At 41.6% G+C, this 21,876-nt stretch overlaps 1 protein-coding gene across 3 annotated transcripts in view; it reads right to left on the bottom strand.

The window, feature by feature from the left end:
• Positions 1 to 21,563, bottom strand: part of scube3 (signal peptide, CUB domain, EGF-like 3) — a 77,816-nt gene extending 56,253 nt beyond the window's left edge. For all 3 annotated transcript variants that reach the window (XM_044037301.1, XM_044037302.1, XM_044037303.1), the window contains exons 1-2: positions 21,151 to 21,563; positions 231 to 353 (exon numbers count right to left, since the gene is read on the bottom strand). In XM_044037301.1, the coding sequence (XP_043893236.1) occupies positions 231 to 353; positions 21,151 to 21,250 (223 nt within the window). In that variant the 5' untranslated portion in view covers positions 21,251 to 21,563. The remainder of the gene's footprint in view (positions 1 to 230; positions 354 to 21,150) is intronic.
• Positions 21,564 to 21,876: the final 313 nt, after the last annotated feature.

Genomic DNA, 21,876 nt, shown 5'->3' with positions numbered 1-21,876 from the left:
TAAAGTCTTAATAAGTTGTGGCGAGTGAGACAGAAGCTCTTATCAAGCCTGTCACTGGCCCAGGGGCTGATGTGCGGCGCGATATAGAAAAAAAAATCCAGCATGAGAAAAATGTGGCTGTTAATTCAGTGTTCAGTGAAAATCCGGGCCGTGTTTCAACAGACGGGAGCAGAAGTTTATGCCTCCAACCACAGGTGAAAATGAGTGCATTAATCCGGCCGCACTTTTACCTTCGCAGTGTTTGCCATCCCCTTTATAGCCCGACTTGCAGATGCATTTGTATGACTTCAGGGTGTTCTGGCAGATGGCATCGATGCTGCAGTTGTCAAGTGCCTCTGCACACTCATCCACATCTAGAGAGAAAGAAGGAAAGAAAGAGAGGAGGCGATGGTGAGTTGATAAGACCGGAAATACAGAAGCTCAAAACTGTTGTTACATTTATACCACAGATACCACGGCTGTGCTGTATTTGTCCAACATGAGTAAAAGTATAGACACACAAGAACACAAAAGGTAAAAAACCTGATCAACCAGACACATAAAAACAGAAAAAACAAATCAGACCATCACAGTCAATGTCAATAAGGTATGATTAATCGATTACTAAATTAATCGTCAACTATTTTCATCATTGATTTTCAAGTTGTGGTTTTTTTTCCCTCATAATTAAAACACACTTCCTGATTTTTCCAGCATCTTAAATGTGAATATTTTCTGGTGACTTTGCTCCACTTGACAAATAAATCACTCAAACTGAAAAATGTTGCTTTCCGGACAAAACAAGACATCATTTACGAGGTTTTTGGGCAACACAAATCAACATTTTCTGACATTTTATGGACCAAACACTCACCCTACAGTCTGCTCTACACTTTATTGAATAAATATGCTGACGAGTGTGTCGTTCATTTTTTGAAATGTTGATAGTGCCACAAGTGGCCCTATTTTTCAAATGGGCATAGTCTTCAGGGTTCTTCCCCAAGCCAAACAGGAAGTAAAAATAACTCTGTCAGTCACTCACTCATCTTCTACCGCTTTATCCTCTACATGATGGTCAAGGGGACACTGGTGCCAATCCTCGCTGACATAGGGTGAAAGCCTGGAAAGGTCGCCTGTCCATCACAGGGCCAACAACCATCCACTCTCACACTCACTGTCCAATTTACCAAATCTGCATGTTTTTGGACTATTGGAGGAAACCGGAGAACCTGGAGAAAACCCATGCACAGCGAGAACATGCAGAAAGACCCTTGTTCTGGCGAACCTAGGTCTTCTTGCTGCAAAGGCAAAGGAGTGCTAACCACTACACCAACCGCGTGGCCCTGATAAGACTCTGTGAGAGGAAAATAGATCGGCACATATGAGTGAACACCCTTGTGACTGACAGCTGGTATTGTTCAATAGGAGCCAGGATGCGAATGACTTGCTGCTGCAGAATGTCAACATGTCACTGTCCAAATTGTGTGGCGGCTTCAAAATTGGAGTTCAGATTCTCGTTGTGACGTCACAAGCAGTCGCCACTTAGGACAGTGATGAACTGTTGTGCAACTGCTGGACTGAGTTTGAATTATAAAGAATAGAACTGAACAAGATCTGGTTTGCGTGGTGGAGCCCCTAATCCCACCAAATCCCAGTTAACTGGCCCAGGTGTTTGGGATTAACGCCCTGCACACAGGGGATGGGCATCTTAAAAAAGGTTTACATAGCTTCCAGTAACCACTCTTATCACAAACCCTCGGCAGGAGTCGGCTGATCCCGCTGGGAAATGACCTGCATCTAAACCTCAGGGCTTTAGTACACTGACTTTATCTGCCTGTTCATGGAGGACATGACAACAGCTGAGGAAAGGAGGACACTGACAGGGGCAGCATTCACTTAAGTCTGGAAAATTTGCATCACAAAAGCAAATCCAATATGCCCATGACAACACCATTGGGCAAACACATGTGGAAATTTCTAAATAACAGTTTATGCAGGACGGAACAAGAAGAGAAAAAAAAAAAAGCTGCAAGGTCAGATTTTATCCAGAGAGTCCAGTTCGCATGTGCTCGTTCTGCTAAGACCCAAGTTTAACATTTCACTAAAAGGTTTGCAGATGTTTCAGCGATCGCTGATGGCTGTGTGAAAAACATTTTCGTGTCAGAACGAAGGTTGGTTTAGTAAGACTGTCAGTCTGTGCGACCAAGACGTTGGCTCTGTGAGCCTGTGCTTGAAGCCGAGGTCTAACATTTGCATGCAAACATTCAACAGAGCTGAAAAGAAACTGGAACTTTTGAGTTCTGCCCCAGGAGTAATAAACTCGCAATAAAACTCAAAATAACAGCCTAAATACTCCGCCTTGACGGATTACGGTTAAACATCACAGCTTCACAAAAGAGTGCCTGGGTGTGCAAGAGAGCCGCAGCTAGATTAGTCTCATTGGTAATAACAGCAGGTCACAGAGAACTGTACGATGTGAAGCAAGTGGCACTTACACAGGTGTGTCATTTAAAATCATTAACCGACGCAAACCTAGTGCCCACATTCCCCGAGATGAAAATTGCTCACCAAGCTCATGAACCAAAGGAGTTTCCTCACCACAGCTTTGCTCTGTGCTTCGTAGCCCACTACATCATAACACATAATAATAAAATGGTGATTTTTACTCGGAATTCAGAATATGAAGCTGTCGCGTTAGTTCAGTCGGGAAGATTACTCCGTTACATGCTTCATTTCTAATCTATTCCTCATACATCAGGTTGCTGCTCTTCATCTGCTCAATAGCTCTGTAATGCATCTAAATCATTACCCAATAATCCCAAAAATATTTGTTTTTTTAAAACATGTTGCCTCTTTCTGCTAATCTAACCCTAATTCTGGACCCTAATTTCCTAATCAGTGCTCAGAGGCAGGTGTGTCTCAAGCTCCAAAGACTCTTTGGAAACATTTCCTGGTCAATTGCCATATTACTTTGGTCAGTTTGTAAAAAAAAATAATAATAATTTCATTTACTTACCTAATTGAAATACAGTATGAATATGCATATTTATATGATAGGATTTTAATAGGTCATGCCAAAGCTCTGCATTTCTACTTTTTGAGTCAGGCCTTGGTGGATTCTCTGGTGCGCTCTGTATCATTATTCCGACTGAAAGGTTAACTTCCAGTTCCACTTCAACTTTTGGACAGAAAAGCTTCTTCTCCACCACAGGAACTTTTCTCATTTACCTGGGATTTTGAAAACCCTTGGCGCATTTCCACCAAAATTACCCAGGGGAAAAACTTTCCCTCGACCCCAAAGAGGCATACTCTTCTTTTAAAGGTAAACAGCTGTTTACCTTTAAAAGAAGACGAAATAAAAAAGAACTTATTTATGGTTCCGAAGGCAACGCCACCATCACTATTACTCAGTAAAACACCAGGAGCAACAGAACAACTTGAGCGTCTTCCATCCTGGCGTTAAGTGTAAAGTTATTATGATAGTGTCGCACAATTGATGACACGGGCTTGTTGGGCATGGACTACGTCATGTGGCTGACGTGAATACATTTTCCAGAACTTTGAGGACGTGTGGTGGAAACGCAAACCACACACATTACCGGGAATTGTTTCCACCAGGTAAACAAGTTCCTGCAAATAAAAGTTCTTGGAAATGTTGGTGGAAAAGGGACTAAAGTCTCATTTTCTTCAAGCATTCTCTGATACAATAGAAAACTGGCCAGTTCCTGGGACAGTGATCAAATCTAACATATCCATCACCACCGTGCGCCAGGTAGCATGAGCCTTTATCTTTAAAACGTCTGCCCACAACACAATACATCAAATGGCTGGTTTTGTCTTGGCTGCAACAAGGCAGGCAAAGCAGGAAACTGCCTGAGCCAAGAGCTGAGAATGACCATTCAACTCTATAATCGTCTAAATTTAGGGAACTTAAATTTTTGACAGTTTTCAGTTTGACAGTTGCATGAGTTACCTGCAGATCCTGTGCTGAAGTTGCAGTTTCTTTTGGACTTTTAGTTTCTTTGGGCTAAATTTGCTTGGCATGCTTCAGCCTTTTGTTGTCAAGTGACGGATTTATTTCATATGATTTGAAAAACCTTCTAGAGGCCTTAGATTTTGGTTTTATGGCACCACAATTTATAAGCAAAGGGAACAGCAGACCCAATACGTGACAGGGTTAAAGAAGATTGGCACCTACATCTGAAACGCCTCATTCATAAATGCAAAGTTCTGATAAATGCTGACGTACATATGGTTTTTTTTTTTACCATGTCTGATCTGTCTTTTTTTTACAGCTTGTGTGTCATTTTTTGAAGTACATCATTTTTATTAATAGGCACCATTTCTGAGGATCAAATGTTTGCCTGTTCAAACATGTTGAAAAAGTCAACAATTTCCACGGGGAATAATTTTTCATATGACTAAAGCACCTGGGATAGTTTGAGCTCATTCCTTGCTAAGTTTCCACAAAGCTATTTAATCATGCAGGTCCCCTCTGAGCCCTCTATTGATTTATATTATGTGAGAACAATATCAATTCACGTGAAGAGCAGCCTGGGTCCTATCTCCTTACGGTCTGTCTTCCAAGATAAGAGCAAGAGAGGTCAGGTGAGGAAGCGTTTTTCAATAAAGGGAGTATTAATCACAGCTAAAATATCGGTCTTATTGTCAGCTTTCTTTGTGCCAAGTCTCGGCGGTAATTAATATTCATTATGACAGAAACTCAAAGAATCCCTCCTTTCATCTTGTTATTTATGTTTCCATCTGCGACATCAGTTCACTGTAGCTTCCTGGTCTACTTGCATGATTTTACTTAGACACACACACACACACACACACACTTTTCATACATAGATACAGATTTTATAGATTAACACATCCTCTGTAAGTTCAATGTGCTTTTTTCCAGAATGAAATATTACAGCAAAACAAGACCATAAAGTATGTCCATGTTACTTTGCTGTACATTTCAGAGTTTAGACTTTTAAAACAAACAAAACACACACACTCAGCACCTAAACTGTAACTGTGCAAAACCTGCTTCCTCCTCAAACAAATCCCCAATCAATCAATCAACCAATCAATCAATTATAGCTGACAAATCTACACTACAACTGTATCTTTGTGCAAGTACGGGTCTGCAATGAAGACGTGTCAGAGTCGACGGCTGAAAGCAGAGAGGAAATTGACAACAGCATCTCCGTGTTTCCTTATTTCGGAAAATATGACAAACACAACCTTGCAATGTCTCATTTTGGGGTTGCAGTAACCATTTTAAACTCTAAAGGGCGCTGTTGTACATATTTTTCATACACCATGTGTACGATATGTTATGACTTGATCACTTATTTGATGCTATTAAAAGGGGGGATGAAACATCGCCGAGTCCTCAAGGGTGAAGAAGGTGTACTTGGAGGACCTATTGTCCAAGATCTGAATCCTTTAAGAGGGACATGTGGAAAAAGAAATAATAAACACATAAGACATCAATTTTATCGTCTTTGGTGTGAGTGCCACAAAATAAAGATTAAGTAATCATGGCCCGCATATTACAATAAACCACGTCTGTCAGAGCATTGTTTTAAAAAACGTCCACCCATAAAAGTTACTGGGAGTGTTCCAGTGGACACACAGACAACAAAAGCTCAATGTGCTGCTCTTGTTGGAAATCCAAACTATCTTTGCAATGGAAATAAACATGTCAGAATTAATACATCCTTTGGTCCAATCCCGAGGACACGCCTCTAAAAGCTTGAGAGAGAAAAAAGTTGCAGCCTTTCCGTAATGCTGGACTGGTAATTGACTCATGCTCGAGATTAAAAGATTGTGTTTTTCACTGGGAGTTCATTTCATTCTTCTGTGCTGAGGAATCACTGTTGTTGGTAACAAGTCAAGGCAGTGGAGGATGAAGCCGGCGCTTCCAGACAAGGATGAATAAACAAAGTCAAAACAAGAAAACCAAAGAAGAAAGAGATGTTGGGCAATGCTCCGATGTTTAAAGAGTTTCTCCTGGAGGGATGTGTCATTGTGAATATTGTTGCTTTAGCTCTCCTCTGGTTCGCACACTTGAGCACATTAAAGCCGCAAATAGCTGGAACCTGTGTTTAAACCCACCAGTGTCACTCTTGAAATATTGAGTTAAATGATTTTGTTGGACGGAACTGAGTCATACGATAATGACGCATGTTTTCTCTCCCCTGGAACGGATTTACTTCATGCTCTATTTGTATGCGCAATAAAAGTTTAAATTTGCAGTGTGTCAAAACTTCAATGAACCCTCAATGAACTGCAGGGTAGGCCGATAAATGGGATTTATTAGAATTGTATTAAATATGTGGGGTAAAACATTCTTATATTCTCAAAGGTGATGATTAGGAATGTTATTTTTAAAATCCATTAGTACATTTGTTCCCAAGCAGCCCCCCATATGCATGTCAGAGGGGGCAGCTACATGCTGCTGGCCGTGGAGGTGCGACCTTGTCATTGGCGCTTTCCTCCCTGATTAATGTGAAGGCCCCGGGATAAGCAGCGTATTTAACTGGGCCAGCTTGAGGGGGTGTTAGCAGGAGTAAGACTCAAGAGGGGAGAGCGCGAGTGTGTGGGAGAATTGTTTGGCTGAAGGTGTGCAGTTCAAACATAGGGTAATGTTTACTTTGAGTGTTGAGACCCTCACTGTTTGCTTTGCTCCCCCTAAACCATCACCTTTCCTTTAGATACAGAAATAGACTGAGTGGTGCTGGGACACCCATAGGTGTAGCTTTCCTCATGACTGCCTGCAGCCAACTCTGAAATAATGGTCAGAAATATGGACCAATGGACGCATTCAGCTTCAAGTCAGCCGTAAAATATTCAGCTGTGTTTTTTTCTCCCGACAGAGTGCGACATTTCTGAACCCGTGCACTTTTGCTTTGGTGACAAAATTGTCTTTATTGATGAAGGCATTTTCAGAAGAAATGCTTCATTTTTATGAGCCCCCTTTGCAGCAGAGGAGGAAGGGTGCTGGGTTCGTTTCCATAAAAAGGTGTTCTTGGGATCACAGTGTTTGTCATACGATGTATAATTACACAGAAACAAGTATTGTAATTATCCATCTTAGAACCACACTTACACTATACTTAGGGTTGCGGTTGAGCAGGATGGGGTTAAGGTCAGGATAATTACTTGAGGTACAGAGCAGTAGAGGCTGATTGGCTATATTCTGTATGAATGTCACTCTTTTGTCTATTTCTTTTAAATTATTCAAATGAAAGCTCAACTCAAGCCACTTTTAATTTGCTCCAAAGCAACAACAGGTCTGTGAACATGAGAAGGTTATTTAAAATAAATAAGAAGGCATTACAAGCATTGTTGATCGATGTAGTACACTAACTTATGCAAATAGTCAGTTTCTCAGTTTATGGATGCCTCATTTTTCCACACCACACTTGTGTAAGGGGCACAGATTTGTACGTGTTATGTTACAAAAATCACACAACTGTGTTCACACTGCAATCTGAGATTTCAGGTGAGCACAGAGAACCCCATCGCAGGAGATGAACGTGAAAAGAGCCTTTTTATTGCATCAAACTGCAGAAGCAAAGCTTAAGAGAAGCAGGAATAAGAAGACATTAGTTAAAGAGAAATGGAAATCTTTTACACACACGTATGCATTAGGTAAATACTGGAATTCAGAACTCTCATCCCATTAATATTAGTGTATAAATCCACTGCTGTTGATAGTCCACAGACTAATGTGAAGCTGTGATTTGAGTCCCTGCTTTGATCTGGAAGCCGGAGAGGAAGCAAAGACAAGGTCAGGAACTATGGCTGGTTGTCGCAACATTATCACAGCACACAGTGAAAATGTAGCGGATTTTCAGGTTGTGCAGGACATGAAACTGCACAACCTGAACCCCCCACCCCCTCAACCCCCTCGCCTCAAAAAAAGTGGTTTTGATGAAATGCAGACGTCAACATTAACACAAAATTTAGCATCCCACCCCCTCCTGCTGCCCAGATGCCCCCTCAGCTAATGAAGGGACACAGTGTTGGCTGTCCAACGGAGCTCTAAAAAATTGTGAATAAAAATATCAACTGCTTCCATTTGGGATATTTACACTCATCCTTCACACACTCTAAATGTTTGGGAATCATGACCACTGACTGATCCAGCGCTTTCAAAAACTGTGATCACAACTTCAAAAAACCTGGGTGCCTCCCTGCTTATGTCCACCAAGCATGAAGCCTCAGTTTAAACAGAGAGCGACGGGAAAATGAATAGAAACACGCAAGCAAGCAATGATATGTTCAAATCTAGGCCTCTGCCTATTACACCCGTCTCTTTAACACGTTAAGTACAGTTGACGTGGGATGAAAAAGTTGTACGACATCCTGGAGTGAGTTTTTCCTGAGTTTATAAACTGATGTCTGAAGCAAATAAGAGGCAAATTAAAGACGCTACTCAACTAAAGCTGTATATCTGCCAGAATATGCCATATATTGCCATGCATATAGCGTATTTTAAGCGAAACCTTCAGGGTAAAAATAACAACGTCTTGATGCACAAACAATTTACAGTTTTCTTTGTCTAGTGAGAGAAATGTCCGAAAGCTTACTGCCAACTAGTGGTCAAAGGCTTAAATACAACCAACCAGCAAACCCTGCATTTAGAACAATAATTATTTTTAGGGATGGGATGATACCACTTTTTTGTGTCCGAGTATCTACCGACAATAATATTTCATTTCAAAGACATAATTCTCCGTCTGACTTTAATTCACATTTTTACAGTCTGTGCATAATGAAGCATGCGATATATGGGATTTTTGGATTGTATCGGATTTTACATTTTTATCCATTTTGCCAGGAGCAGGCCGATACCAATTCCCATCCCTAATAATAATAATTCCATACAGACACAGCGCTTCAATAATAGTATAACAGCATGATACATCATTATTTCTCTATACTCAATTCAACCATTTAGAGCCCTCATTCCAAATATACTGCAAACAGTTTCATAATTTAAATTTGTTTTAATTTTATACTATTTCCTGTACGACAATACTTCATTAAACATTAAAACTTCGTCTTTATTTTCTCAGTCAACAGTTTCATCCTGACGATTACAGCAAAACATTTTCCAAAGCACAATAAAATGTTGTTCACTCAGTCGTTCATTGCTTCATTTCTGCCGCGACCGACGCCAAACAACTGTCTATTCAACCGCTTTGTATTTGTGGTGCACACACGAGGACTAGACTCGACTGGTTCGCGCTCTGAGAATGAATAAAGCTATCTAAATGTTTATCATTTCAACTTCCAGGCACTCAAATGAGGAAATTAATAAGAAAATATCAACGCCATAATATTTATCTTCTTCAAAAAGCACTCAGCTTCATGAGCCCAAAATAACAACGCACTCATATTCATTTCTTTTCAACAACTGTCTCCAACACCGGGGTGTCCTCATTACAATAGTTTGAGCCAACATGTTCAAGCACATTGTATCTACATCTTCAATCTGTCCCTGCCTTCATGCGTCTTTAATGGCGTGTGTGCTTTCCAACAACTCAGACAGCGACAGTGATGAGACTGGGAGCGAGCGGACTCACCTCGGGTCATTTATAAAACATCTCAGGAGGGAATTCGGGCTCCGACTCGGTGAATAAATGATGGCCATTCTCTGTGATTCTGATCATAGAGCAGAGCATCTGGTGCTGCGCCTCGCCTTAAGCACGTGTGGCCTTAATAGACTATGACTCACAGACCTCCGGACCACCTCCAGAAGGAAAACACTTATTACAGTAATTAAGTGAATCATAGTGCAATACTAAGGGAGTGTGGAGTGAGGCCGGCATGACACTCTCTCTCTCGAGTGTGGAGTGTACGGAGGTCTGCTTCAAACAACAGTGCATTAATTGAGCAGAACTTGTAACAGGTTCCCCATCAGTTGCCATAGTGACAAAAAAACTCATTTGTACCTTTAAAGGGACTTTTTGTCATTCTTGGCATGTGTCCTTCACCGTTAATGATTTGCTGGCCCCATGCTGCATATTTTATACACGGGAGGGGCGGCACTTAGTCCAGCCGTGTACCTTATATTTATACAGCCAGAGCTAACTGACATGACACTCTCCCCTCTGCAAACAGCAATTACATTCATTGGTGGTTTGCATAAGCCAGATACAGTACTAACTATAAAGATGGCAACATAGCAATTACAGCACAAATGTGATATTTTTAGATGTTTCCTGTCAGACGGAGGTATAAAAATCAATGGCTCTCTGTGTACGCTGTAGAGCGGGCATTAACGACTGAAGCTCAAAAATGAATGTGATGTTCAGTGGGCTGGAACTGACTGGACGTATGAATGTTGAGGGACAGCGCAATCACTCCAGGCAAACATTTCACTTAAACAGACATATTGAGTGTTTAATGCCGTCGAAATCCTTGTGCGTGTGCTGGATGCCATGGCAGAAAATGGAACGTCTAAAAGGTTTTATCTTCGCATAAAGAGGATTCCTTAAAGGATTCTTTTCATCATCCTTTGAAAGACATGATATGTGCATAATAGATGATGTGAGAGGGGGGGGGGAAATGAAAGGAGTGAATCAGCAGCCAGCTGCAACTATAATGATTATTTCAATTACTGACTAATGTGTTAATTATTTTCTCATCAGTGTTTGTAAAATGTCATAAAAATGTGAAATACATGTCTAAATGTCCCTTTCCCCCCAACCAATATTGCAAAACCCAACATAAAATCATTGTAGCTCCGTCTTTATTGTGTTGTCTTAAAATGACATTAAATGTGTTGTTGTCCTACATTCTCAGTTAACCTGCTGCACATTTTACCCAAATACATGGTTATGTGTCATAATGCGAAGCAAATTCAAAAGTCCATGTAAATTGGTGCAGCGCTACATCAAGTCTGGCAACACTCAGTAGGCTCATATAAATGAAGAAGTATAATTGTGTTGACTTCTTCTTTTATTATAAGGCAAAGATAAAAGGCTCAAGCAAAAGTTATTACTTTTACATTTCCGCCAACAGATGGATTCCATTAAATGTGAAATGCTGTTTTCACCAAATGCACACGTCCTCATCAGTACAAAGCAATAAAAGCCAATGCGTGACGGAAATATTTATGCATGTAAATCCATTTTTTGTTGTAATTTTGAGAACAAGTTTAGATTCCTGACAATATTTGGGCAACAGAAGTACCAAAAGTAAACCATCATAGTCAGACTAGACTATATATATATATATGATGCTGCTAATCACATTGATAAGGTGATCAACACATTTTCAGGGAACTCTTCTGATGATTACAGTGAACATAACTTAATTGTAATTTAGAAAATGTAGTTTTCATTTAACCAGAATTAGGGCAGTTTTATGCAGAAACAAACACAGCTTTGTTGACCACTGGTGAACCAAAACAAGATATTTTGAGAACTTTAACTTTTTTAACTTTGACTCATTTATAAGAAAAATAATTCTTTGTTGGATGAGTGTAACAATTTAAACTAGAACAAAGATGACTCAGCATTATTAGCCAATAAATATACATCTAGAGTTCAGCAGTCGTGATAAAGCACTGCGGTGTCATGTGATTTCTCCCCAAGACTCTGTATCAAATTCATCAGTGAAGTCATTCCTCTTTCTACCCAGAATGCATTGGCCAGGACACACCACATAAATAGCCAGTCCCTTTTTTTCATCTGGATTCCTTGATGTATTGGGTTGGGTTTTTCCATTACTAAGCAGAATAGGAGCATTTCCTTTCACTTCCAGCAGTCTCTAAAGCTGGCGCTCACCATCAGGAATGTAAACACACACAGTCTGTAAACAAGGCTCTCTCTGACCCCAACCCCCCTCCAACAGCGCTGACCACTGCAGACCAGCCTAATGATGTCCCTCACTGACCCCCCCAAACTCTCAAATAGAGACGCAGACCCATTATTCAGCCAGGAGGTCACAGGGGGGAGCGGTGGAAGAGGGCACAAGAGGAGGAAAGAGGTTTTAGAGTCAGTTATGGTCCTGAGAAAGTACAAGAGACTAAGATGACAATCCCACTGATATCTTCTCCTGAACCCCACTATCCCTAATCAGTGAGTAATGGAAAAGAAAAACAAATGTGGGCTCTGTGGCTGTGGGGGTGTTGAGAATTAATGATCTAAGAGCCACTGCAGCTGCTGAGGGACAGCACTGAGGTTCCTCGGCGAACCCTCAGCACTCGTGACGGGGGCTCTAGACTGTGGGGTCAGAGTGCTGTTGACAGCGACTCCATCCTCCCCCGAAACCAACAGGGATGTTGTCAGCACAGCGCCGCATCTGTGCAGAGAACAAAGGCCACTGACGGGGTGAGAGGGAACGCGGAGAAAGAGAGGGGAAAAGGAGAGCGAATTTTCTGACGTTCACCACAACACAAGCTACAGTTGAGAGAAGCATCACAGGCCTCATTTGGGACATAATGTTCAGATTAAAGCCTCAATAAATAAACAAGCAACACGCAAGCTCTGCACTCCAACCTCCTGAGTGTGGTGGTTCAAATATTCTTTGCCAGTAGAAACTGGTGTAGCAAAGAAAGCAGTTATCCCCAGGAAAGTTAGGGGGATTTAAATTTAACTTTCTCTTTTGTTCTCATTCTAATTGCAGGTGAAATCTACAGCTTTGTAAGCCCAGCAACCACAGTGAATAAGTTGACAAATAGTGGTCGCACACAGCAGCCTCTAAAGCTGCTGATAAGGTGGTATTCTGCTCAAAGAGGGATGAATACGAAGGATGACAGAGGGATCTCAGCAGCTGATAAGGTCTCCTGAGGAGCAACAGGGAATCTGCAGGATCCATGAACGTTGAAGTGAAGGGAAAGCGGGGCCAAATACCAACGGCCCCAGTGAGACAGTACCTGCAAAATCCTGGAATAAAATGCTTGCTCTTATGTGCAAATAATGTCTTCAATAATTTCTTGCAACTGAAAAATAAAACTGAACTTGGTCAAGGCTCTGTCTCTGACGCTTCACACCGCCTTTACAAAAGGCACCAAAGGTGCAACATGTTTAAGTCTTTCTGACCACTCTTCTAAAGCTAAAAACACAACCAATCAATCGAGCAGAATGACCGCTGAAGCTGAAGCATGCGTGAAGTCAGTTTTTCCCCCACAAAGCTAAATCAAAGTACCGGAAAGAAAAGAAAGGAAAGGGGGGAGCAAATTAAAATACTTTTGACAAAAGTTTAAAAATGGTGTGATCTAATGTGGGCGCTGAGCCAGGAGCATATTGCACTGCATGTAAAATAATACACATTAATCAAGATTAAATAGCTACAATGCCAACACTGCACTTCAAAGAGTAACATCATGAAACATGTGGACTTTCAGGAGAAACTGATCCCGACATGAGCAGCTGCAGGTGCCTCATTTGTTGCCAAGGACATGAGACAAAGAGGGTATGAAGTAGTGGTAACTTTGTTAATATGAGCAATTATTCTACATCAACACTGAGGCCGCAACGGCCTTCAAAGGAAAAGATGAACAGAAATGTTAATGCCAACTGAACTACCATCATTTACAGAGAATATAGGGCACATAAACCAAACCATGTTCCAATCATGGTGATTAATGAAGCAGAGTCCGGTTTTATTTCTCACTTTTAGATTGTTAAATTACATTAGAGACAAGATTGCCAGCATGGTACTTTGATTTAAATGTTTTCATCATACAAGTCAATATTGATCATCTAATACTAGGCATAATTCTTTCAGCTTTCTTGCATTTTAATAATACTTCTTTTATTCCATTGTGCTTTTTAAACACAGCACCATGGAATTAGACTACAAATTCTATTGAAATTACAGAAATTGTACAGGCTTGCACTGAAAAAACAGCATATTTTTCTTTCTGAAATAAAATATGATGCTAATGAAGTTTTTTTCAGTTGTCATTTGTTGTGCCATAAATTAAATGTTTTCTCAGTGTAGGAGTAAGAAAAGCAAAGATGATTCTGTTTTTAACTATGTGCCATAACCCCGAGGATTGATTAATACATAAACATGACAAAATTAATGTTACATTCATTATGATGTGATTATCTCATTTAACCTCAATCACAGGCTGTTTTTGCTTATTTAAATTTGTTATGAGCAGCTCATTAGAAACTCAATAATTGGTACAGACTCACAGGCACAGTTGGTGTTTTATTTATAAAGAAGATTTGTTATAAAGTCTTAAGCATGGTATTGAACAGAATTTTTTGGCATAATAATCACATAGTAGCTTTTCAGCGTCATGTTTACATGTATGTTAAAAGTCTGATTTTAGTCAGACTAAGACAATAGTTTGGTTTTCTTAATGTCATGTAAACACATGAGTCTGACTAAAATCAAGCTAGTCTTAGTCAGACTAACATACCTGGATAATGCGATTCATAGTCTGATTACTCCTGCATGTATACACAGACTGAGTCAGACTTGGAAACAAAATTTCCATCTCCAATGATCCAATGATCCATCTCACTGCTCATCTCACTGTTTGTTTTTCTCTGACATAAAGGTCAACAGGAAACTGATTCAATACGCGCTAGCTTATAGAGAGATAGAGCGCCACCTACGGAGGCGGAGTCAGACGTACACAGATTTCTCCTCCAAATGTATACTCAAACTCTGCAAGTTGTCCAGCCTATCAGATCCACATGACTCTCTCTGGGTTTCTCAGTATTGCAGTGTTTAATTTATCGTGTTATCCAGCAACATTCCGGCGCTGCACACAAGAGAGACGCAACAGATTGGAGTATGACTGAAGACACAAAGCACAACCCCGCGAAAGGTTCTCATATTGCTCAAAAGTCCCAGTCAACCATTAGTTTGACAGGATTTACGCAGGCACTCATAAAACAATAGAAAACAAAACAAAAATACTGAGTCTAAAAGAGATGCAGGCAATTAACAACAAAATATCAGAAAAGAGTTTCAGACACTGAGCGATGGCCTAAGTTGGGTTGTATCTGTCGCACTTAAAAACAAATCCATCTGTCCGTGCTCATCTGATGAGAAGAGTTTGAATCAGAGAGCTGTGATGCCAAAAACATAAGTATTTTAACAAACTGTGAGTGAAACTACAGCCAAGTCGACTCCACTGGCAATTTTCAAATTTCAAATTTTCAAAGCAATCGTGTCTGCTGCAGCTTTAACTTCTTGGCAAAACAGGAAAATAAACGCATTCCCCAAACTGTCAAATTGGTCAATTAAAATTTTGATTCAGATCCAGACAACTATATTGATCCCCAAAGGGCAATTCACTTGCAGCTCATCACATCTGTATTACATTCAGTCAGCCTTAACAACAGTCAGCAGCAACAGAATGACACAAACAATGAAGTCATCCAAATAAATACATCACAGTAAGTCAATAAATAAATGGTAAATAAGTGCATGTCTATGTTTAAGACGCTAGATTAAAGTGTTATTTAAAATGACAGCTGTCTGAGTTGTGAACAAAGCCATTTGTTTTACACCGTGGGACATCAGATCTTTTTGCCAGACTCCAGTGATCTTGGAGCAGGTCTTAACAATGCAACACAGGCTCTTTTTATCCTTAAAAAAATAGCTCACTGAACCAGCAAATAAAAATAAAAATAAAAAAACAGCTAAAAGGCTCAATAAAGGAGCAGTTGGTTAAAGATCAACTTGCAAACATTAAAAGAGTTCAGCATCTTCGGCAGGTAAATTCTCTGCTGGCTTCTTTTGACCACAAACTCAGTATTTAAATCTAAATTTTAGCTTGCAGTCAAAAATGGTACCAAGGCATTTGCTCTCCGTCATGGATAACACTCACTTTGTGTTCACTACCGTGTCTAAAATCAATAATCGTGTCCTTGGTTTTCGCAGTGTTGATGTCACCACCCAATGAATTCATCAAAAGAAGCACCGTGATCACACTCAGAACCATTAAGCAGAGACAGGAGGACAGCATCGTTAGAATTTAAGCTCAGTTTAGCCATTTAGCCAGTTATTTATTCCTTGTAGCCTAATTTGTTGGTTCACCCTGTAACCGGTGCACACTCGCATATATGGCAGCTCAATACAATAATTACTTTATTTTTAAATCCTTCTCCTGATAGCCAAGACTTTTGCTACATTTAAGAGTCTAAAATTAGACCAGTTTCATGCCAAGTTGTTGCTTCCACCCCTTGGAATTTCATTGTTGGCTGGATGTTTAAGTTTCTAAAACACCTCTGTGTCCAATATTGGGCAATTTAAACCAAATAATAAGGTCAGTCTAGGTCAATCTACAAAAGGTGCTATAAAACTCACTCAAGAGTTTTGTCTAATTTGTACAAAAACCAAAGTGTTGTGTGTCAGGAGGTGATGAAATAATTGGCTCAAGTTAACAATAATATAATGCAGTACTGTGCAAAAGTGTTAGACTGCCATTGTATTAGCAATGCAATCATGACCATACAGTATAATTATTTCTCAGTCTACAACTGGAACACATCCAGAAAATATAGGACACGTGTGTAGTTTTACCCAAACCTTACACTTGAATAGCTCAATCCTGACTTCCTTAAACCTGGAGTGAAACCCTGATTATTGTTGCTGGTAAAAACACCTATGTCTGTTCTAATCTTTCATGTGGGAAAATATCTGCTATTAAACCAGGTTTATTCAAGACATGCTTGAGCATTATATATCCACATGCTGCACGAGCTCTCTCTCAACTCACTGACAACTTGATAATACAGTATATAAGACCGACTTTCAGTGACATCATTCAAATCCAATCGCCAATCATCACAGAATCACTGGCTTTCAGGGCAGCCCATGGCCAAGAGGAAAGGATTTGGGCTTGTAATCTGAAGGTCGCCAGTTCAAATCGTGGGACATGTAAAGGGATTTGGTGCCTCTGAGCAAGGCACCAAATCCTCTATTGCTACCCGGGTGCAGACAAGTGCTTCCCACTGCTCCTGTGTCTGGTTTATATGTGTTCACTACTAAAAGGGATGGGTTAAATGCAGAGGTCAAATTCATTCATTATTACTTAGTATTGGTGTGTGTGTGTGTGCGCGCGCAAATAAAACTAATTCTTTGACATAAAAAATAACAAAACTAGTGGAGACTTTTGCAAAGCACTGTATATTTAACTGGGAACTTTAGGTGGTTCTTAGGCTAGCAGTTTCCCTTTGTTCCCAGTCTTTGTGCTGAGCTAAGCTAACCAGCTGTTGGCTGCAGCCCTGTTCCTGTGTTTAACAGAAAGATATCAAATTATAATCAATCTAATCTCGAATCACCAGAATAAACAAGTGCAGTTCCCAACGTGTTGAACAATTCCTTTGCAATAAATCTTGGAGACGTTTGTGGGATGCTGATAAAATCCTAAAGGAGAAATATGGCGGTAAATCTTTATCCTATACTTTACAAAAAAAAAAAAGACAGCTAGATACCTAAATAGATTGTCTGATCGTGAATTATTTAGAAGGTGCGCTTGAAAGTCTTTGGGTGGGGAAGTCAGATTTTGGGGAAGGCTAGAATCTTTGACACTCTGCTGCAGAGAGGAAAAATGTCTTGGTTTTACATTCCAGCGGCCAGGATGAAAGTGAGTAACTGTCCAGAACGAAGCCCCTCTGAATCGCCTTGGGTCACAGCTTGTGCCAGACAGCTCTGACTTAACATGTGCCTGTAAACATGGTGCTCACTCTGTATGTAGTTGCAGCCTCTCTGCCCTAAAAATGAACTGAAGTGTTTGTACAAAGCTGCAGCGTGGCCACGCCAAAGCAAGGAATTAGACAAACCCGGCACAATAAGCCAGAAACATCCTGTTTTTAAAAGGATTCTCCAAATGTAATAAAGCCTCATTTTCAGAAGTAAGAGCACTTCTGCCTGCTAAGTGCAATCATTAATATCCAGTCTAGAAATCACTCATCGCAGTCATCCTCATTCACTTACAACACGCCCCTAGATCAAAGACGCCTTTGTGAGTTATACAGCGTTGCTCTTGGACAGAATTGTTATCAAGTGTTTTCACCACTCAAGTAATGCCAAGATAATAATCTCTCTGCTCTCTCGGCTGCTCTGTAACAACATGTACAGTGGTTCTGGCACACAACACTTGTCAAGCACAGGCTCTCTGAGTGTCTGCTGAGTGGTAAAGAGAATCCGGATTGATCTCCTCAACCGACATCATCAGCGAGTGACCACGGGGCTGCCCCGAGGCTTGACCGCCTCGGTCGCTCCCCATCATAACGAGAACACGACCATCAGACGGTGCGTGGCTGCTGCAGAGAGGGGGATGACTGACTCATCACAGGGAGGAAATAAATGGTATCAACAGGTCAGGGGTTTAAAAGGGCTGTGCGTAAGATTATTCATGCATTCATTTGTACAACGCCGATGGATGAACAGAGGGTGATTTTCTGCAAATATCAAAAGGAGAGATGAAGTTTCATGCACTCCAAAAAACAACTGATTTTGGAACGTATATTTAGCACCAAGAATTAATACAAAAATAAAAGCTGACACTGGAGTCATTCACAATCCACAATATACTCAACTCCTCAAAGTGTCAGTGCATCCTGAAGAGAAATTACGTCGCTGCGGTACCTCGGCAGACAGTTAGGGACTTTTGTGTGTGTTGATTTTAAGGCGCACAGTCTCCGAGGGGACATGTGTAGCAGCTCAACAAATACCACTGCAGGAGCTTGTCAGGACTCAAGGGCAGCACAGAAACCATACAGTCTGAAAAGAGTAACAACAGCAAAAGTGATGTCAAAAATGTTAAAGTGAGACTAGTGGCCATTTTCAAAGAAGACGGCCTCTTTTTTCTTTTCTTTTTTTGCCTTGAATTTGTTCTGCTACACAACAAATGCTCATAGGTTCAAGGCCAAGGGGACAGAGAACTTTTTTTTTAATGGTTCTTTGTGGAGTTTTGAGAAAATGTTCAAAGAATTACAGAAACAGCACATTACACTTTCTCATTGTCCCAATAATGCTCACACATACACTGATGCGTGCGTGTGCACACTCACACACACCTTCATCTGTCAACTAACAAAAATGAGTGCAGAGAGCAGTGAACGGGGGCAGAGGGGACATGTACGTCTTTAATGTTGCAAAAAATATAAATAGGGGAGATTTCTGATACAGTGGGTGAAATGCAGTCGCTGCTTATGGCTGACGGAGGAAAAAGGGCCACGACTACTTCATTAAGTGAAAAGGAAAGGAAGCGAGGACAAAGCAAACAAAGCAAGAGTTGGGTGAAAAAGAACAGGGTGAGTGGTTGTTGGGGGTGGGTGGAAAGAGGGATTTATCCTTCCCTTCTATCTCGCTCAAAGTGGGGACTGCAGGCAGCATCTCTAGGTAAGCCTCCCCGTCACTTGGGCCTCATATTGCCAGAGCTGCGGCTGTTCCCACAATGTGAACCAGCCTTGGATTCTGGGTCCTTGCTCCCCGCTCAGGCAGCCCAGTGTCTTTGGACCCCCAGGCCCCGGAGCAGAGGTTACACCAACATAGCCAGCCACAGCAGCATGTCAGCCCCACACCAACCGTTGCCTTGGTGCAGCTGCATTAGCGAAGAGCTCCTGACTCTGTTCGAGGGGGAAAGTGATTTGCCATGACGTCTATGGCTCCCCTCTTTCCTTTCCTTCGCTGTTCCCCGATTGTTGCTGATTGCTCTCACTAAGAAGCCTCTTCTCTCACTGTCTGCCTCGGCACCCTTAATCTCTCCTGTTCTCATTTTTCCCCTTCTTTGTCATTCCCTCCACCACATCCTTAAATCTTCTGTCCCTCATTCCACTGCTCCTTCACTTTTTTTTCTCCCGGAGTAATGACTGATGCCTGCAACACAGTGCCATGATTAGACTGACAATGATGAAAGAAAAAGACTCCTGTCTGCAACATCTGCTTTGAATAAATATTGAGCTGATAAATTGTTCTTTTTTTTCTTCTTCTTCTTCTGGTCGTCGTTTACTTCTCAGTTACTGCATTTTTCAAAATTGCTCCCAGACTTGCAGACTTGTCAGTGCCACAGATTTGCCACCGACATCAAACGCTTAATATGCCCAGAAAATAACCTGAGGGCCATTCACAGTTAATGTCACAGCAGTGCTGCTTGCTTTGCGCCGGCAAACAGGAACCGGCGGAGAAGCCTATATCATCAAGTGGTCATCCGACGGCATTTGAGTGTGTGACCGACAAACAGGTGCACGCCACCGCAGAGCAACGCTCCTACAGAAGCATTCCACACGACAATGAAGTGTGGAATCGATGTTGTGGAAAATAAAGTGAGAGAAAAGTAGTTCTAATTGCAAAATGTAAATATTGAGTTTTCCCACAAGTGGGGGCAGACCACCCAGGATGCAAAACAGTCACCCACCCCCTTTCTCCTTTTTGCCTTGTCGGCTGCCTGAGAGATGTCTTTTTGTGTGTGCAAAACATCACCAACCACAATCAACACTCACACACAGAAAGCGTGATGTATCTTTGCATGCAAATACTCCTGGCAGCCTCATCTTGCCGTTTGAGCTGTGGGAAAATTAAGCGACAGAAACCCGTGGGGGGGTAGAGAGAGAGAGAGAGAGAGGGTGCTGAGGCGATCAGAAATTGAGTGTGTAACACCATGTCTGCCTTGTTCCTGCAAGGTGCCAGACTTTTTTGATTCAGGAGGGCCCAGGAGGAGCGGGATGGTACTGTAGCTGCAGTGTCTGACAGACACAGGCTCCTCCATGTGTATGTTACAGGCCAGTGTCAAATACTTGTCTGGACTGTGACAAATACCTAGTGGTGGTCTCACTACAATTATACCTACTGGACCAGCAATGAAACAGAGCTGTTCACACTGCTGCTCTTTGCTGTTTGAAGATCAAAGAAAGCAGCAGCAGCAGTGAAACTTCATTTAAGCCTCATTATGTTTCCTTGTTAAGTTCATATAAATATAAAAGGAAGTGAGCAAAGTGACACAACAACAACAAAAGGCAGTTCAACTGAGAAGAGTTCAATTGATGGAGCAGAGTCACTAAAAACTTTAAAAAAAAAAAAAAACTTCACTTCACAAGGGAGTTTTCACTTTTCCCCTCATCTCCAAGTGTCACCTTTTCCCAAAAAATACGCACACAACAAACACAGTCTACGGAGCAGATGCGTGAAATAAATAAATAAATAAATAAAGCTACCACAGTGAGGTGAAAACTGACTTACCTTGAGTGGTTTTACTTCCTGAAGCTGACTGTTGGACAAAAGCGACCAAACAGAAACCCACAAATCCAAGGCTCGCGCGTATCAAAGCGTGCACATACATGTTTCAACTTTCACCGTGTGGAGTTCAACACGAGCACTTCTCCCGGATTCTGTGGTGCGATGGAGCACAGGAGAGGGTGAGGAGCGCGCGCGTGAGCGTGAGTGTGAGCGTGTGTGTGTGTGTGTGTGTGTGTGGGTATATAAAGGTCTCTTGTTATTCCCTCAGCTGACAGGAGACTGGTGCGATCCTCTTTACGCCTTGCTTGCGTGAGTTTCAAGTGATCGGGGGTTGAGGAGAGGAGCCCGACAGCGCGGAGCAGAGGAAGGCTTTCGTGTTATCATGTTTCGAGCCAGACCGCTGTCAATTTAAGAAAGGAGAGAGAGAGAGAGAGAGGGAGAGAGAGAGAGAGAGAGAGAGAGAGATGGAGTGAAGCGGCGGGGTCTGAAGGGGGAGGAGAGAAACAGAATCGTCCGCGCTGCGCTCCGAACTCCTCCGCTGCTCCTTCTCTTCTCTGACTGGCCTCTAACCCCTACACCCCACACACACACACACACACACACACACACTACCACCACCACCTTTTTTTTCTTTTAATTTTAGCAGCTCGTGTAGGCATTTGAACACAGGTGCTGTTAGGACTGAAGATTACCACGTGCGCAGTGGGAGGAGCTCGTGCGCTCACCTGG

The sequence above is a fragment of the Solea senegalensis genome, linkage group LG11 (genome assembly GCF_019176455.1).
Source record: "Solea senegalensis isolate Sse05_10M linkage group LG11, IFAPA_SoseM_1, whole genome shotgun sequence".
Lineage (NCBI taxonomy): Eukaryota > Metazoa > Chordata > Actinopteri > Pleuronectiformes > Soleidae > Solea > Solea senegalensis.
The sequence above is the reverse complement of the archived record's forward strand: the minus strand, read 5'-3'. Positions and strand labels throughout refer to the sequence as shown.